Source organism: Elgaria multicarinata, chromosome 13 (genome assembly GCF_023053635.1).
Source record: "Elgaria multicarinata webbii isolate HBS135686 ecotype San Diego chromosome 13, rElgMul1.1.pri, whole genome shotgun sequence".
In the NCBI taxonomy this organism is placed as follows: Eukaryota; Metazoa; Chordata; class Lepidosauria; order Squamata; family Anguidae; genus Elgaria; species Elgaria multicarinata.
This window is the reverse complement of record NC_086183.1, coordinates 6,846,356-6,862,899: the sequence shown is the minus strand read 5'-3', so window position 1 is coordinate 6,862,899 and position 16,544 is coordinate 6,846,356. Positions and strand designations below refer to the sequence as shown.

At 46.4% G+C, this 16,544-nt stretch overlaps 1 protein-coding gene across 1 annotated transcript in view; it reads left to right on the top strand.

The window, feature by feature from the left end:
- Positions 1-3,044, top strand: part of LOC134408101 (uncharacterized) — a 32,492-nt gene extending 29,448 nt beyond the window's left edge. Inside the window, exons 14-15 of the mRNA XM_063140189.1 lie at positions 235-441; positions 2,489-3,044. Of these exons, the coding sequence (XP_062996259.1) occupies positions 235-441; positions 2,489-2,776 (495 nt within the window). The 3' untranslated portion in view covers positions 2,777-3,044. The remainder of the gene's footprint in view (positions 1-234; positions 442-2,488) is intronic.
- The last annotated feature ends 13,500 nt before the right edge of the window (positions 3,045-16,544 follow it).

The following is a 16,544-nucleotide window of genomic DNA, read 5'->3' as shown; positions in this document are numbered from 1 at the left end:
CATCTGCAGTCCAGGAATAGCTTAACCATAATTGTGCATTCCTCTGACTCGAGTATCCACCACTGCTATCACACTTTCGCACTGCTGAGCACATTGCTTTTCTGCATCTCGCTGGAAGGAAAGTTAGAATGGAGGTTCCACGCAGCACTGTAATATACCCATGCCACTCCCAGCATGCTCCTCTTCATTCTACCTTCTTTCACCTCCGTCACCCGTTTGTGATCATACTCACAGGTTCCACCAATGGAGAACTACACCATGGCTGGCCGGACGTACCGCTACTACGGGGATGAGGCTCCGCTGTACCCCTTTGGCTACGGGCTCTCGTTTACCACCTTCCGGTACAGCGACCTGGTGGTGGGTGCTGACATTGTGCCCATATGTGGCAACCTCAGCGTCTCTGTGGTGGTGAAGAATGTTGGCTTGAGAGACGGCGAGGAGGTGAGGCGGTGCGCATGCCAAGATAACCAGGATGTACATCCCCAGACCTTGATAGCCGAAAGGCTTGGGGGTGGAGCAAAGGGGGAATAGCTGAAGTTTGGAGCCAGGGCAGAAAGGTAAAAAAAACGTTTAGATGGTCCTGGTGCAACAATAGCTAATGTTGTGTATGTGCCAAGGTGTGTGTGGGGGGGGACAACGACGACAGGGGAATGGTTGGGCTGTTAGCTGCAAAAAAACAGCATCCTGGTTATCTGGACATTTATTTATTCATTTATTTAAAAAAGCAATTTTAATACCCTTACGGCTGCAAAAATATGCCCGAAATTTTAGGGTGATTCCTGGTAAAATCTTGGAAACCAGAATAATGGCTGAATTTAAGGCTGAGACTGGTTCCTGCTCTCCAGTTCCTCATTCCTAGTTGTCATGCAGCTTGGGGTTGAAGAAGGAAGTTGGAAAATTTCGGCCTGGTTTGCTGGATCGGTTTTCCAGCGGTTAGGCCGGGGATTCAGAGCTCTGCACTCTTTGTGACAGAAGGATGACATCAGGGTTGTGCAAAAGCTAAACTCTCCAGCCGTCTTGGACTTCACCTCCCAGAAGCCCCTGCCAGCATGGCCAGTGGTCAGGAATGCTTGAAGTCCAAAACATCTGGAGATCCACTTTCGGCCCACCCCTGGGATAACATATGCAAAATAAAAGGACAGATACCCAAATGCATAATTTATATGAGTCACATATTTATATGAGCCTTAGTGAAGATTTATTTTTAAAAACAGCACCGGTTGCGGCCCACTATCTGATGACAGGGGTCAAAAATAAGGCTGGAGTTCGGGTACAGGTAGACGGGGTGGCCGTTCCCTGCTCTTCAATGGCTGCACAGTTCTCTGACCTCCGCCACTGTAGCAGAACTCAGAGGATTACAGTGGTTTGCTAGGAAAGGAGTTGGAAGTCATTGGGTCTTCCGTAGCCCCCAACTCCCCCTCCAGGCAGGATCCTCCATGTGTTAGCCCCTCCCATAACTAATCAACAGCAGTCACCAGTGGGGAGTTGTCAGCCAGGGCGAGAGAAGGGGAGGTGACAATTTGGGAACTGGTGGGTGAGGATTTTGAGTCGGTGGCACTCTGGTAGGCTTGTTCGGAGGAGGCTCCAATGTCAGTGGGGTGGTGAATCCACTTCGGGTTTTAGCCGGAACCAGTCAGAGCTCTAAATAAGCTATCCAAGTGGCAGGCTTCAATCAGAACCAAATGAAACTCTAAAGGAAAAATCCATGGTGTGGGTTTCGATCAGAACCAGTCAGCCCTCCTCCTAGTAGCAGGTGGCTACTAGGAGGAGGGCTTTCTCCGCTCAGGCACCCCGGCTGTGGAATGAGCTCCCCAGAGAGGTCCGCCTGGTGCCTACACTGTACTCTTTTCGTCACCAGCTTAAGTCCTTTTTATTCTCAATATTTTAACACTTAATTTTAACTTAAATTTAAATTTTACTGTTCTAACTCTGTATTTTAATCTTATATCAATTTTGCTGCGTGGTTTTTTTATCCTGGTCGTGCTTTTTATACTGTATTTTGTATTTGTGTTTTTAACCTGTTGGTAGTTTTATTATGGTTTTAATTTTTGTGAACCACCCAGAGAGCTTCAGCTATTGGGCGGTATAAAAATGTAATAAATAAATAAATAAATAAATAAATAAATAAATTCTAAAGGAGATATCCATGGTGTGGGTTTCGATCAGAACCAGTCAGAATTCTAAAAGAGATATCCAAGGTGTGGGTTTCCGGCAAAACCGGTCCTTTAGAGTTCTGACTGGTTCTGTCTGAAACCCAGAGCGGATTCACCGCCCCACTGACTTTAGAGCCACCAGCCTCCACTGGGTTTGGTCCCGTGGATTCTGGGTAGGTGGGCCGCTCCGCCTGTCCGCCTGTCACTTGTAATTCATCACTTGGGCTCTTTTGAAACAATGCCGTCCCCACCACCCGGCTGGAGCACAGTGGCGGCCGCCAAGAAAAGGGCCGCCAAGAGGCCTCCCCCTCCTAACAGCTCTTTCCCCCTTGCAGGTGGTACAGCTCTACCTCCGCTGGGGTGGCGCATCTGTGCCAGTGCCCCGCTGGCAGCTGGTTGGCTTCCGCCGGGTGACGGTCCCTATGGGAGACACTACGAAGGTGGCCTTCCAGTTACCCTTCAGGCAGAGAGCTGTGTGGGCTGGAGAGTGGCTCCTGGAACCTGGCACTTTCACCCTTTTCGTCGGTGGGCAGCAGCCCTTCCAGGACACCCGGGCCCCTTCGAATGTCCTGCAGGCCAGTTTTACGGTCTCTGGGAGCGCCCGGGGAACCAGCCGTTGCTAGCGGCCGGGACTGAGGAGGAGCACTCAGAGAAGCGACACGACGGCTCCCCAGGCCTGAGAACGTGCGTCTGCAGTGTGCTTTTGCATTGAGCAACAACTTGGAACAGAGAGGATGGGAGATGCTGTGTGAGGCCCAGCGGATCGCAGGAGATGCTACGACTCATCCGGAGAAACGTCAGCCTCGCTTTTGCTGAACACGGTGGCTGGAACTGATTGTGATGGGATATGGGGTTGAGGCTGGAGGAGAGAGTTCAGAGCAAATAAAAGATGGTTTTAAAAAAAACAACCCCCCAAACCGTGTTCCTTTTTCAAGTAATCCTCATGCCTTCAGTTGGCTTTTGCTAAAATTGAATAGGAAATAAAAGACTTCAAGCAGCAGCGAGCAAAAGTGCTTGTTGGACAGGAGATGTTGCATTTGTCCGATCTCATGCTGTTGCAGACACCAGGAGAGATGGGCCAAGCTGGTTTTCTAGGCATGTTGTTCTTTGCAGGGAAATGTATCTCTTTAGAGGAGGGGGAGGAAGGAGGGAAGGATCTTTTAACAGAGAATACTCCACACCCATGCTCAGCTACAATTCCCAGGGTTCTCTAGGTGAAGCCATAACAGTTAAAGTTTGCAGTGACATTATGCCTGCATTAGTTGAGTGCTGGGTATATAAGGTTGCCTTTATACTAGGGCTGTGCACAGCTTTGGCTCCAGATCCGAAGTGGCCCGATTCGGACTGAACCGGTCCAGAACCGGGCTGAGGTGGATTGGGGCCGATTCGTAAGCTCTGAAGCAAGTAAGTGCACAGCCCTGCTTTATATCAAATCAGGCCATTGGTCTATTTAGTGTGTGTGTGTGTGTGTGTGTGTGTGTGTGTGTGTGTGTGTATAAATACAAATTTTATTCATGGCTACCCTAAATGGGTTTTAGCTGAACACATATTATCACACATGATTACGTAAAAAATTAAATTTAGCCAAACTCTATACAGCAATTACTCCCATCAGCTCACATCTTCTACAGTAAACATATCCTAATTTCTCATTGTACTCTGTATATCTATGGTATCGTATTTCTTTGATTGTAAAACGCACACTAATTTCAGTACCACCAACAGAAAAAAACACCCTAAGACACACCTGCGATTCTAAGACGCACCCCATTTTTAGAGATGTTTATATGGGGTGGGGGGAAGTGTGTCTTAGAATCAAAGAAATAGGGTATATCTATCGTTTACAATCATCCACCTGAACCTGTTCCTTCCTAATTTTTGCAGCTCTTACCGCAAAATAGGTCAAATTCAGTAGGGTCAATTTCTCTACCATTAGTAGGTAGCCTAATTTTGCTTGGTCTGTTAAATGCACCATAGGGGCCAAATACCTAGCTAGATATTTATTCCTAGGGCTATTGTATAATCTGCAGTATAATATATAGTGAGTGGAGTCCTCCACCTCCTGTTCTCCACACCAGCAAATTCTTTGATCTCTCGGAATATTATTAAATCTTCCTTCTCTAAAATTCGTCTGCATGGTCTGCATTCTCAGGCTTGTAAGAGCTTTACGTAAGACTGGATTCGTAATTTCAATTAGGTATTTTTCTTCTATGCTTTAATTTTATGAAAGGATAGATATTGGAGAATTTGAAAGCTTTAATTGCATCAATATCAAGCTTGCCAAAATAATTCCTCAATGTTTGTCTAATCGCCATTGAGGAATTATTTCGGTAAGCTTGATATTGATATATATATATATATATATATATATATATATATATATATATATATATATATATTGTATATAGCCTATCCACTTTGACTAGTAGCAACTCTTAGGGGCTTCCCCAGAAACTGCAACCTGAGATCCTTTTATGGCAGGAACGAAACCGGTTACCTTCAGCGTGCCAAGCTCCTCTACTTTACCAGCCACCATTCTAGAAATACTGTCTGTTGCAGCACATTTAACCCCTGCTCTGCCACCTGCTTTCATAGCTCCTCTCAGCCCACATTGCCCTGGTGATGACAGAAACCCTTCTCACGTTCTCTTCTGCTGTTAAATATCCTTGCAGCGTTACCACGTATCCACTAGGTGGAGCCTTGCTCACGCTTCCACCCTTTAGGGCGCAATCCTATGCACATATACACAGCGGTGGGGGAAAGTCCTAGAAATCCCAGCATTCCCCAGTTACCCATTCCCCAGTTACTCTTGATTACACTCAGAGGAATGCTCTCTTAGCTACTCTCTTTTCCCCCCTGTCTTTTAAAGTGAGGTTCAGAGACTACAGCTTGCTCTAGACCAGGAACCAAATGCTGACTAGTCTGGAGGTACCTTTTCCCTTCCCCCAAATCAAGACAAAAACACCCCAAATCCTAGGTTGAGCTTTCTCAGGTGTATTTATAGCAAAATAAAGGCATCACTCTTGATTACACCTTTACTTGGGGATGGCAAATCATGAGAAAGTGTGGAAGCAGGAGAACATGAGGAGAAGAGATTATAGAGTTTAAGATTATAGTTCTTTAAGCATGGGACAAGGCGGAGCTGCTGGCTTTGTGCATCTGGGTGTTGTTGTTAGATTCTAAAGTCCTTCCCTATGGAATACCAAATCATTTTGTAGACCAAGTGTGCTCAACTTGCGGTCCCCAGATCTTTTGAACTACTACTCTCATCACTATAGTTAATGATGAGAGATGGGGTGAGTTGGGCCCGTAGCTCAGCGGTAGAGCATCAGCTTTGGATGCAGAAGACCTCAGGTTTGATCCCCGTCATCTCCAGGTAGGGCTTGAAAAACTCCTACCTGATTGGTGGAAGATTCAGGATGGATAAAAGGAAGGACTTCACGCAGTGCATGAACTATGGGGTTCCCTGCCACAAGATGTAGTGATGGCCACCAGTTTGGACAACTTTAAAGGGGGAAGGGGGGAAATTCATGCCAGCTAGTCCTGATGGCTATATGCAACTTCCCATATCAGAGGCGGTATGTCTATGTCCAGCAGTTTCTGGGGAACATGGAAGGGAAGGTGTTGTTGCCTTCATGTCCTGCTTGTGGGTTTCCTGTGGGCCGTTGGTCAATGCTGGACTAGATGGACCCTTGGTCTGATCCAGCAGGGCTCCTCTTACGTTGTTAAGCCTTGGCGAGCCCTTGCCAGTCAATGTCAACAATACTGGGCTAGATGGACCCATGGTCTAGCTTAATATAAGGCAGCTTCCTATCTTGACCTCCCCCACCCCCCATGGGGGGAGAACTGGAGGAAGGAAGATGACACCTATCTTCATCTCCCACCCCAAAGGCAAACCTTATTCTGCAACAAAAGAAATTTCTTTTGACGCCTTTTCTGGCTCACTTTGTCATTTATTGCTTTTCATGTTGGGCATGCCAAATCCCACAAGCACTGAAATGGTCACTTGGGGTGGGGCGGCAACAATACTTTTACAGGTGTAATCCTATGCATGTTTAAAGAGAAAAAAAAGGCTCCTACAATGCCCTTGCAGTATTATCATGTATCCATCAGGTGGAGCCTTCCACACACTTCCACCCCCTTAGGATGCAATCCTATGAATGGTTAGACATAAAAAAGTCCTACAACTCCCAGCATGCTCCAGCCAGCATGGGGGAGCTGGGGCATGCTGGGAGTTGTAGGACTTTTTCTGTCTAAACAGGCATAGGATTGTGCCCTAAGAGTGTCCATGAGACTGTGTATGCTCTGAGAGAGGGCACCCGAGGGTGCAGAGCCAGGAATGACTGATGCACAGCTGTGGATGGAATCATAAGCGCTGAATATTTTCTCAGGTTTGTGAGTCATGGGGACCTTACAGGTAAGATCATGTACAATGTCTTCCTAGGAAGAAAGTGGGCCTACCCCAGGCAGGGAAGGAGAGGTGATGTCACACGACGCAGTGGTAAGCTGACACGTAAAAATTACGGCAATGATGATCTACGAGAAAAATGCCTATCATTAGTGTGTGCGTCTCTGCGTAGGCTTGTATTTGCTAAGATTCCTCAGCGGTGAGGTGGACTCTTTGCAAAACCACTTTGCACACACATCTCAAGGTGTCCCTGTCATTAGTGGTTTGGCCACCAATGAGCCCAGGCTAGAGGCCAGGTGTCGCTCTCCTTCTCCAACAGTGTCCTCCTTTGCCACCATAGGAGCGAATGGAATGGAACAGAAGGGCAATAGCTCAGCAGTAGAGCACACAACCCTTCACATGCAGAAGGTCTCAGGTTCAAGCCTCAACATCCCCAGGTGGAGGTAGGAAAGCATGCTGCCAGCAACCCTAGAGAGCCACGGCCAGTCAGTGTTGACAAGGTGGCCTCATGGTCTGTGTCTGGATAAGGCAGCTTCCTATGTGTCTAAGGACGCCATCTGCTTCTGTGCAAGGATGTGGAATGGTGTGTACATCATAAGGCCATCATAAGACCCCTGCTGGATCAGACCAAGGGTCTATCTAGTCCAGCATTCTGTTCACACAGTGGCTAACCAGCTGTCCACAAGGAGGACATGAGTACAACAGCACCCTCCTACCCATGTTCCCCAGCAAGTGGTGTACATAGGCATACCAGCTCTGATAGTGGAGGTAGCACATAACCATCAAAACTAATAGCCATTGATAGCCTTCTCCTCCATTATTATTATTATTATTATTATTATTTATTTATTTATTTATTTATATAGCACCATCAATGTACATGGTGCTGTACAGAGTAAAACAGTAAATAGCAAGACCCTGCCGCATAGGCTTACATTCTTTTGTCCAATCCCCCTTTAAAGTCATCCAAATTGGTGGCCATCACTCCATCTTGTGGAAGTGGATCCTATAGTTTAACTGTGCGTTGTGTAAAGAGGTCCTTCCTTTTATCTGTCCCGAATCTCCCAACAATCAGCTTCATGCCAAGGCACCATGTCCTGCTCGTGGGTCCCTAGTCAGCAGCTGGTTGGCCACTGTGTGAACAGAGTGCCAGTCTAGATGGACCCTTGCTCTGATTCAGCAGGGCTCTTCTTATGGGATGGCCCTGGGATTTAGTATTATGAGAGAGGGAGAAAAGCTCTCCCTATTCACCACTCAAGTCAACCTTATGGCCATCAGAATCCAGTTGGTCTCCTGCCTGCATAACCTGGGTTCGGTTCCTCGATCAAAACAGCAGCAAGTGAGCTGTTATTCAGATGAAGGTGCTACAAATAGGGAGGTTAATTGGGGTTGCCTATATTTTATTTATTTATGATGCAAAACCTGCTTTTATGCCTTTAACAGCATCTCTACAGGCAGAAATGTAGCATCATGCTTTTTTCCTGGCACCATGGAGATGAAGAGACGGGGGAAAGTTTCACCTCGGCATATCCCTAGGTGCCCAAGCTGCCGTTCAAGGCTAGGGCGGCCACCATCTGGTGTGTATAGCCAGTTGGCAGGATTTATATAATTACTGGAAAATCAATCCATAGCTTTTCTGTAGATTGAGTTCCAGCCCTGCCTGATCTCGGAAGCGGCTGACCTCCCGAGTCTTACGGAAAAATCTATGAGTTAATTATGATAGAACCCTGGGATGTCATGTGAGATGTAAGCTGCGGGTTTTTCCTCTCCTCTGAAGCATGGCGACCAGGCAAGGTCAGCCCTTAGATATGGGCAGTAAACATGCTGAGCTTATCTAGTAGGTGTGATAATGGTGCAGGGAAGGCTGGGTAGTCAGCTATCTCACCTGAAGGGGGCTCCTGTGCTTTTTAAGGATTGCACTGGGGAGAATTCCATCGGTTGGGCTTTCTCCTATCAAAGCAGCAGTGCGATGCAAAAATGTTCTTTCTTTCTCCTCTCAATTTTCTGTTTTTCAGATTCCCATCTAAGGGACCTCTTCCTAGTCCTCATGCATTTGCTTGTGAGCCTTTAACTCAGGGGCGGGGAACAGGTGGCACTCCATATATTGTTAGCCTACAACTCCCACCACCCTTGAACATTGGCCTTGCTGTCTGGGGCTGCTGGGAGTTAAAGTCCAACAACATTTGAAGGGCTACAGGTTCCCCACCACTGCTTTAATCTCAGCCGAACTGACAACATTCCCTTCCCTCAAAGAAGATGGACTGCAACTCGTTTTGTTCCCTGAGCAACTGAACATTCCAAGCCATCACACCAGCTAACATAACATCACAATGGTTAAAGCTGCAGGAGCTATACTAGAGTGACCAAATACAAAAGAGGGCAGGGCTCCTCCAGCGTTAACTGTTGAGATGAAGAGGGAATTTCACCAGGTGCTGCATGCGTACAAATGACACCTACTGAAATTCCCTTTTCTTTTCGACTGCTGAAGATACAGGAGCCCTGTCTTCCTTTTCAGATGGTCACCCTAGTCTAGCTTCTCTGAGGGGAGGGAATGTTGTCAGTTTGGCTGAGATTACAGCAGTGGTGGGGAACCTGTAGCTCTCCAGATGTTGTTAGACTCCAACTCCCAGCTGCCCCAGACAGTATGGCCAATGATGGTGGAAGTTCATAGAATCATATCATAGAATAGCAGAGTTGGAAGGGGCCTACAAGGCCATCGAGTCCAACCCCCTGTTCAATGCAGGAATCCACCCTAAAGCATCCCTGACAGATGGTAGTCCAGCTGCCTCTTGAAGGCCTCTAGTGTGGGAGAGCCCACAACCACCCTAGGTAACTGATTCCATTGTCGTACTGCTCTAACAGTTAGGAAGTTTTGCCTGATGTCCAGCTGCAATCTGGCTTTCTTTAACTTGAGCCCGTTATTCCGTGTCCTGCACTCTGGGAGGATCGAGAAGAGATCCTGGCCCTCCTCTGTGTGACAACCTTTTAAGTATTTGAAGAGTGCTCTCATGTCTCCCCTCAATCTTCTCCTTTCCAGGCTAAACATGCCCAGTTCTTTCAGTCTCTCTTCATAGGGCTTTGTTTCCAGACCCCTGATCATCCTGGTTGCCCTCCTCTGAACACGCTCCAGCTTGTCTGCATCCTTCTTGAATTGTGGAGCCCAGAACTGGACACAATACGCTAGATGAGGCCTAACCAGGGCCGAATAGAGAGGAACCAGTACCTCACGTGATTTGGAAGCTCTACTTCTATTAATGCAGCCCAAAATAGCATTGGCCTTTCTTGCAGCCATATCACACTGTTAGCTCATATTCAGCTTGCGATCTACAACAATTCCAAGAGCCTTCTCATTTGTAGTATTGCTGAGCCAAGTGTCCCCCAGCTTGTGCATTTGGTTTCTATTTCCTAAATGTAGAACTTGGCATTTATCCCTATTAAATTTCATCCTGTTGTTTTCAGCCCAGCACTCCAGCCTGTCAAGATCACTTTGAAGTTTGTTTCTGTCTTCCAGGGTATTAGCTATCCCACCCAATTTTGTGTCATCTGCAAATTTGATCAGCGTTCCCTGCACCTCCTCATCCAAATCATTAATAAAAATGTTGAAGAGCACTGGGCCCAGGACTGAGCCCTGCGGTACCCCACTCGTTGCCTCTCCCCAGTTTGAGAAGGTTCCATTGATAAGTACTCTTTGAGTCCGATTCTGTAGCCAACTGTGAACCCACCTAATAGTTGTTCCATCTAGCCCACTTTTAGCTAGTTTGTTAATCAGTTGTAGTCTAACAATATCTGGAGTGCCACAGCATCCCCACCCCTAAGTTAAAGGTTCACACAGCAATCTGAGAAACAGGGAATGGAGAGGAGACTGAGAAGGAAGGAAGGAAGGAAGCAAGCAAGCAAGCAAGCAAGAGGAAGTGGAGAATGGGCCTTGAGGAAAAAGATGGTGAATTGAGGTGAAAGGAGGCTCTAAGTTAAGTTCACAGTGGCTGCGTTTAGACAACACTTTAGTCAATGGTGGGTTAATAGTCAACTCACAGTTGGTTATTTTGCAGATACTCCTCACACAACATGTTCTTACACAACTGTGGAGTGGTTGGGGCTGGCATTGAGTGGACTAATAGTCAACCCAGCCTTTGACTGACACAGCCCCCACCCTCCCTCAGTCCTCCAGGTGCTATCCCAGCAGGCATTGCAAGTTCTGCTGGCTGGACTAGAGTGGCAGCAGCCACTTTGAAGGCTCTTGCCTGGGAACTCTGTAACCAGCTGAAATAGTCCACTCAACGCTGCAAAATAGTCCACTGAGCCCAACAGACAACACGCTAACCAACGATTATGCAGATAATCAACTCTGTAGAGCATTGGTTATCTCAGTTGGTTATTTTGGGGAAACAGTCGACAGTGGGGTGGTTTTTGCCCGACAGACAACACAATAACCAGCCATTGACCACTCAACTGATGGTTGACTACTTAAACCACTGTTGGTTGTCTGAACCCAGCCAGTGTTCAAGCTGAGATGGAGATGTCAGCTGCACACTATGCGGAAAAGAAGAGAGGAGTACTAGAAGGACTGGCTGAGAGGGTGACTAGGAATGGCCATGGCTTAGTGGCAGAGCACCTGCTTTGTATGCAGAAGGCCCCGGGTTCAATCTCCAGGTAGGGCTGGAAAAAATCTTGCCTGAAACCCTGGAGAGCCGCTGCCAATCAGTGAAGGCAATTCTGAGCTGCATGGATCAATGGCCTGACTCAGTATAAGGCAGCTTCCTGTGTTCTTCTGTTGTTTAAAAGAAGTCGGAGAAAACTAAGCACTAGCTGAAAAAGCAAGGCGTTGGAGGAACGATGGGTGGTGGAGATGAGGAACCAAGGAGGAAGTAGGGCTGGAACCAAACTAGAAAACTGGGCTGGGATCATGAACTATTGGTATGAAGGAAGTGGGCAGGTAAGAGGAAGTGCCATAGCTAAGTGTTAGAAAACATGCCTTACATGCAGAAGGTCCCAGATTTGATCCTCGGCATCTCCAGCGAAGGCTGGAGCAAACATCTCTCTGAAACCCTGGAGAACTGCTGCCAGTGAGTTATTGGTGTTGATGGACCAATGGTCTAAGGTAGTTCCCCATGTAAGAAGAAGAGCCAAAGTGCATGGAGTTGAGAGGTCTAGAATCTGATGGAACTTTCTGGGCAGGTGTAACCTCTCCTGTCCTTCCAGCATTTTGGCTTGGCAAAGAAACAGAGGGCAGGGGCCCTGAGTTTTACAGATCTATTTGGACATATTATCGGCTGCAGGCTTCTATTCAGAATTTGTTTTGGTGGTGCTGAGTTTCCCTCTGGGTCTATGTTGATGCATTCACAATACCAGCAGCTTGATGGAATAAGAAATAGTTGTACCCACCGGCTCAGCTGGACTCTCCTAAAAGCCCTCCTGAGTCAGCGTCTCCTCCATCTCCCCAAGTGAAGTCCGTGCAGCTCCATCCCATCCATCTCTGCCATGTGCTTCTGGAACAGGCCTTTCTGTTTCATAGGAGTCAAGTTTCAGCCTGACCTGCTTCTCTGCCTCCAACATTCTCCTGGCAGTGAGTCAGGCCGGGAGATGAGACTGGATAGAGTTTCACAGGAAACCTTTGGCTCCATGTGGAACTGGGAGGGAAGGCTTTGCGGCAGGATCAGGGCAGGGCAGTTTTCAGAGTACCACCTCTGTTCTGGCCTTTAAGTGCTGTGTGGCAGGCAGAAATTCAACAGGTGGTGCATATAGGGTAATGCCAGGTGTTCCACTTTTGAGATGTTTGCCTCTTGCACAGCTTTTTAATGGTACAGAATTCTTGTTTGGAAGGAGGGGAGGTTAAAGAAATTAAAAGCCAGCAAATTTACCAGCCCTATGCCTTATCTAGAACTTTCCTATTTATTTCATGAGTTCCTGTGCTCAGATAAACAAGCCCCATGCTTGTCCATGATGTCTTCAGTCTGTGACTGGGTGGAGACAGATCACATGTAGAAAAGGCCTGTTCCCATGGCTTTTAACAGGAGCCTGACATGCACACAGATTCAGCTGTTTAATTTTTGGCATGTCAGGCCTCTGTCAAAAGCGCAGGAGCAGAAGCCAATTAAAAAATGCGGCAATTCTTCCCCCTTACACAAAGATCTTTATGCAGCCATACTTGTGTGTCCAGAAAGCTGTTGAAAGCTCCTTGGGAATGAGCAAGGGCCAATTAGAGAAGGGTTAACTTCACACCTGTAGGAAGCAACAGCTGTTTGAACAGGGGCTAAGAAAGTGATGACTTAATAAGAACTAAGAATGCCCCCTGCCAGCCCCAAAGTGATGGGGTGAATTAAATGATGATTTCAGAAAAATCTAAGTATAAAGAGAACTCCAAACCCATTAAAGGCATGGTTAGGGTTGCCAACTTTTTTTTACTGCTCTTGCGCCGTTTACAGCTGGCTAACATGGAGAGGTTGAGCGGGCAACAATTTCCCATCACTTTGACCTTATTCACATATAACGACAACCCATACTATGGGTTGAGTGTAGGTTGTTGTTGAATCATGGGTTGTTGTGGAATCATGCAAACTCTACACTATGGTTTAACTATGGGTTGTTGGCCACAAATAACCCAGAGTTCACTACCCACCAACAAACCATGGGTTTTCTTTCTGGGTTGCTCATGTTTAACAACCTACAGTTAAACCATAGTGCAGGGTTTGGATATAACCACAACCCACAATTCAACCACAACCCACAATTCAACCCATACTTTGGGTTGTCATTACATGTGAACCATTCCTTTACCTCCATGCCAGGAAAAGCATCGCCTGCTTAATTGTTGCACATTGCTGTCATTGAAAGACATAGGAGCAGGGCCAATTAAAAACTGCTGAAAATCCTAGGCACAGCTGAATTAGGCCCTGATGTGCCCTAGCCTTGTACAACCTTCCTAACATTTTGGACTGCAACTTCCAGTATTCCTGACCATTGGCCAGGATGACCGGGGCTGATAGAACCTGAAGTCCACAATATCTGGACAACACTAGATATGGGAAGGCTGCCCTAAAAGGTCTCATCTGGCACCTTCACCTATTGACCAACGACCCTTGCAAGGTGAGGTTTGCCACTGAGATGGATCTGTTCCATGCTATGCAGTGACGTGGTGTTACTTTTTTCAGCTACAGAAAGTAGGAAAGCCCTGGAGCAAGCCAGCTCATCCATGCCCCAGTCGTGTTTTCTTTTCTGAATCATTCCTGGGCACCCACACTTCCGGTGAGCAGCGCTTTAGATAGCAGGAAACTGGTTTGGCTGATGTGTTTGGGAAAGATCCTTCCCAGTGCCTGCTGATGAGATCTCACCTGGACCATCTGAATTTGGAATGATGCTTGTTTGAAGGACTCTTCTGCCATGAACTCTCTAGGGCAGCCTTCTCTCCAAGATGGTGCCCTCTGGATGTGTTGGACTGCAACTCCCATCATTCCCAGCTGCCTCCATCAAGATTTTTAGGTAGCTCTCTGATGTTTTTTAGTCCATCAGAAAAGTAGTTAAGAATAGCAATTTTTGATCACCCTCTGGCCTTCTGCTACTCTCTTACCTTGGCCAGAGCTGCTGTCACGCGAATTGCTTATCTCTCAGCCTCCCTCTCCTATCCTCACCTGTGAAATATGGATATTAATTCGCTGTCTTCAACCACTCCTTTGTTCAGCTCTGCTGACCAATTTTAGAGTTTGATATTATACTCTCTGATCTGTGAAGCCATTTGGATGTAAACCTGTTCTTGTATAGGCAGGTTATCTTCATGCAGGGTTAGGCAGGCAACCTGTTGCCCTCCAGATTTTTTGACTACAACCCCCATTAGCCCCAGTGAGTATGGCCAATGGGATTATGGGAATTGTAGTCCAACACATCTAGATGGCGGCAGGTGGGAAAGGCTGGGTTCCTTGGAGGAAAAAAGGTGGGCTATAAATGGAATAATAAATAAAACAAGTGTTACTGAGTTCAACAGAGGTTACTCTCAGGTAAGTGATTATAGGATTGAACTCTTATTTTTACACCTTCAGATTTTTAAATATTTGAGTATGCTACAAACACAAGTCATCAACACAGTTTTTAATTTCAAACACCTTTCTTTTATCACTTTAGTGATTCAGATTTGTATTTAAAAACAAGGAAAACCTTTTGAAAGGATTTTTTTATAAATTACTGATGCAATTTTTGTGCGTTGCAATCAATGTGGAAAATGAATTTAAAACCAACATAAAAGCACATTATATAGGAAGTCATAATGATGTGACCTATCCCTAAACTCTTCTAGCAGAGTAAGCTATAAATAAATAGAAGTAGAAAGACAGAGTCATTAAAGTGATTCGTGTTTTTGTTTCCTGTGTGGCTCATATCCATTTCTAAAGACAATCTGATTCTACGTGACTGAAATCAATGAATGAGTTAAGCAATGTTGCCAATTCCAGGGGTGCGATTACGTCTGAGTTCGGGACATGCTCAGCCTAATTAGTGCACAGAGATTTGTGAGTGGTGCCAGTGGGGAGGAGTTCTTATCCTCCCCAAGTGCTATGACCGCCCCCCTTTTAAAAAAACCACCCCCTACGCTGCAATTAAACGTTTTATAAGCCTCTCTTGGGTGTTCATGGTGGCTTTTTAAAAGGTTGATTGCTGCACAGAGGAGGCATTTCCATGGTGGTGCTGCTGCTGCGAGTGTGGGCATATGTGTGTGTCTATAGCAGCCTGGATTAACCTTTAAGCAATATTAGCACATGCTTAGGGGCACCAAGGGAAGTGGGGGGGGCACCACAGAGTACTGGTACCATAGCTGTAGCCATCTAATTTTAAGGAATTCCAGATTAAACATTGTTTTCAATAAATTTTTGCATTTCCCCCCTTATAACAGTTTTATTAAAAAATGCATAAAACAGTGATGAAAATTTGTATATATATTTTCTGTTGCCCTATGGCTTATATCACTTGCTGCTATTTTGTGTTAAATAAATATAATAAAAAACAGTTTATATGTAATATAATTGTGTGTTCCGGCGTGGGGGACGGTCTTGAAGAAAACTGAGTTTTTAATGTCTTATTTCACCTTCAGCACTTATTGAGTCTTAATGACTTGCCGGCTAAGCAATGGAAGGGCCAAGAGGCCACCATTATGGGGCTGGGCTTAGGGCATCAGATGGCCGTAATCCAGCCCTGGTGTGTGTGTGTGAAAGAAGGAAGCCAGATTCCAGCTGGACATCAGGAAAAACTTCCTGACTGTTAGAGCAGTACGACAACAGGATCAGTGACCTAGGGAGGTTGTGGGCTCTCCCACCCTAGAGGCCTTCAACAGGCAGCTGGACAAGCATCTGTCAGGGATGCTTTAGGGTGGATTCCTGCATTGAGCAGGGGGTTGGACTCGATGGCCTTGTAGGCCCCTTCCAACTCTGCTATTCTATGATTCTATGTGTGAGAATGCAGGTGTATGTGAAAGAGTGTGGGATGGCCCTAGGGCGACCATATGAAAAGGAGGACAGGGCTCCTGTATCTTTAACAGTTGTACTGAAAAGGAAATTTCAGCAGGTGTGATTCGTATATATGGGGAACCTGGGGGAATTTCCTCTTCATCACAGCAGTTAAAACTGCAGGTGCCCTGCCCTCTTTTAAATCTGGTCACTCTAGTATAGCTCCTGCAGCTTTAACTGCTATGATGAAGAGGAAATTTCACCAGGTTTTCCATATATACAAATGACACCTGCTGAAATTCCCTTTTCTATGCAACTGTTAAAGATACAGGAGCCCTGTCCTCCTTTTCATATCATCACCTATGGCCCTTTAAACCCTACCCTTTTTGTGGGGTGTGTGTGCCTGTTTCTGGGCCCTGACCTTTGCTCCTGGACTGTTCTGGAGCCCAAAAAAGTCCCTCACCCCACCCTAAAGGAAGTCGTCTTTGCATGGCTGTATTAGAAAGCCCGCTTCCTAACCTGAGGGTGAAAGTACTCCACACGTGCTCAAAGGTTCTG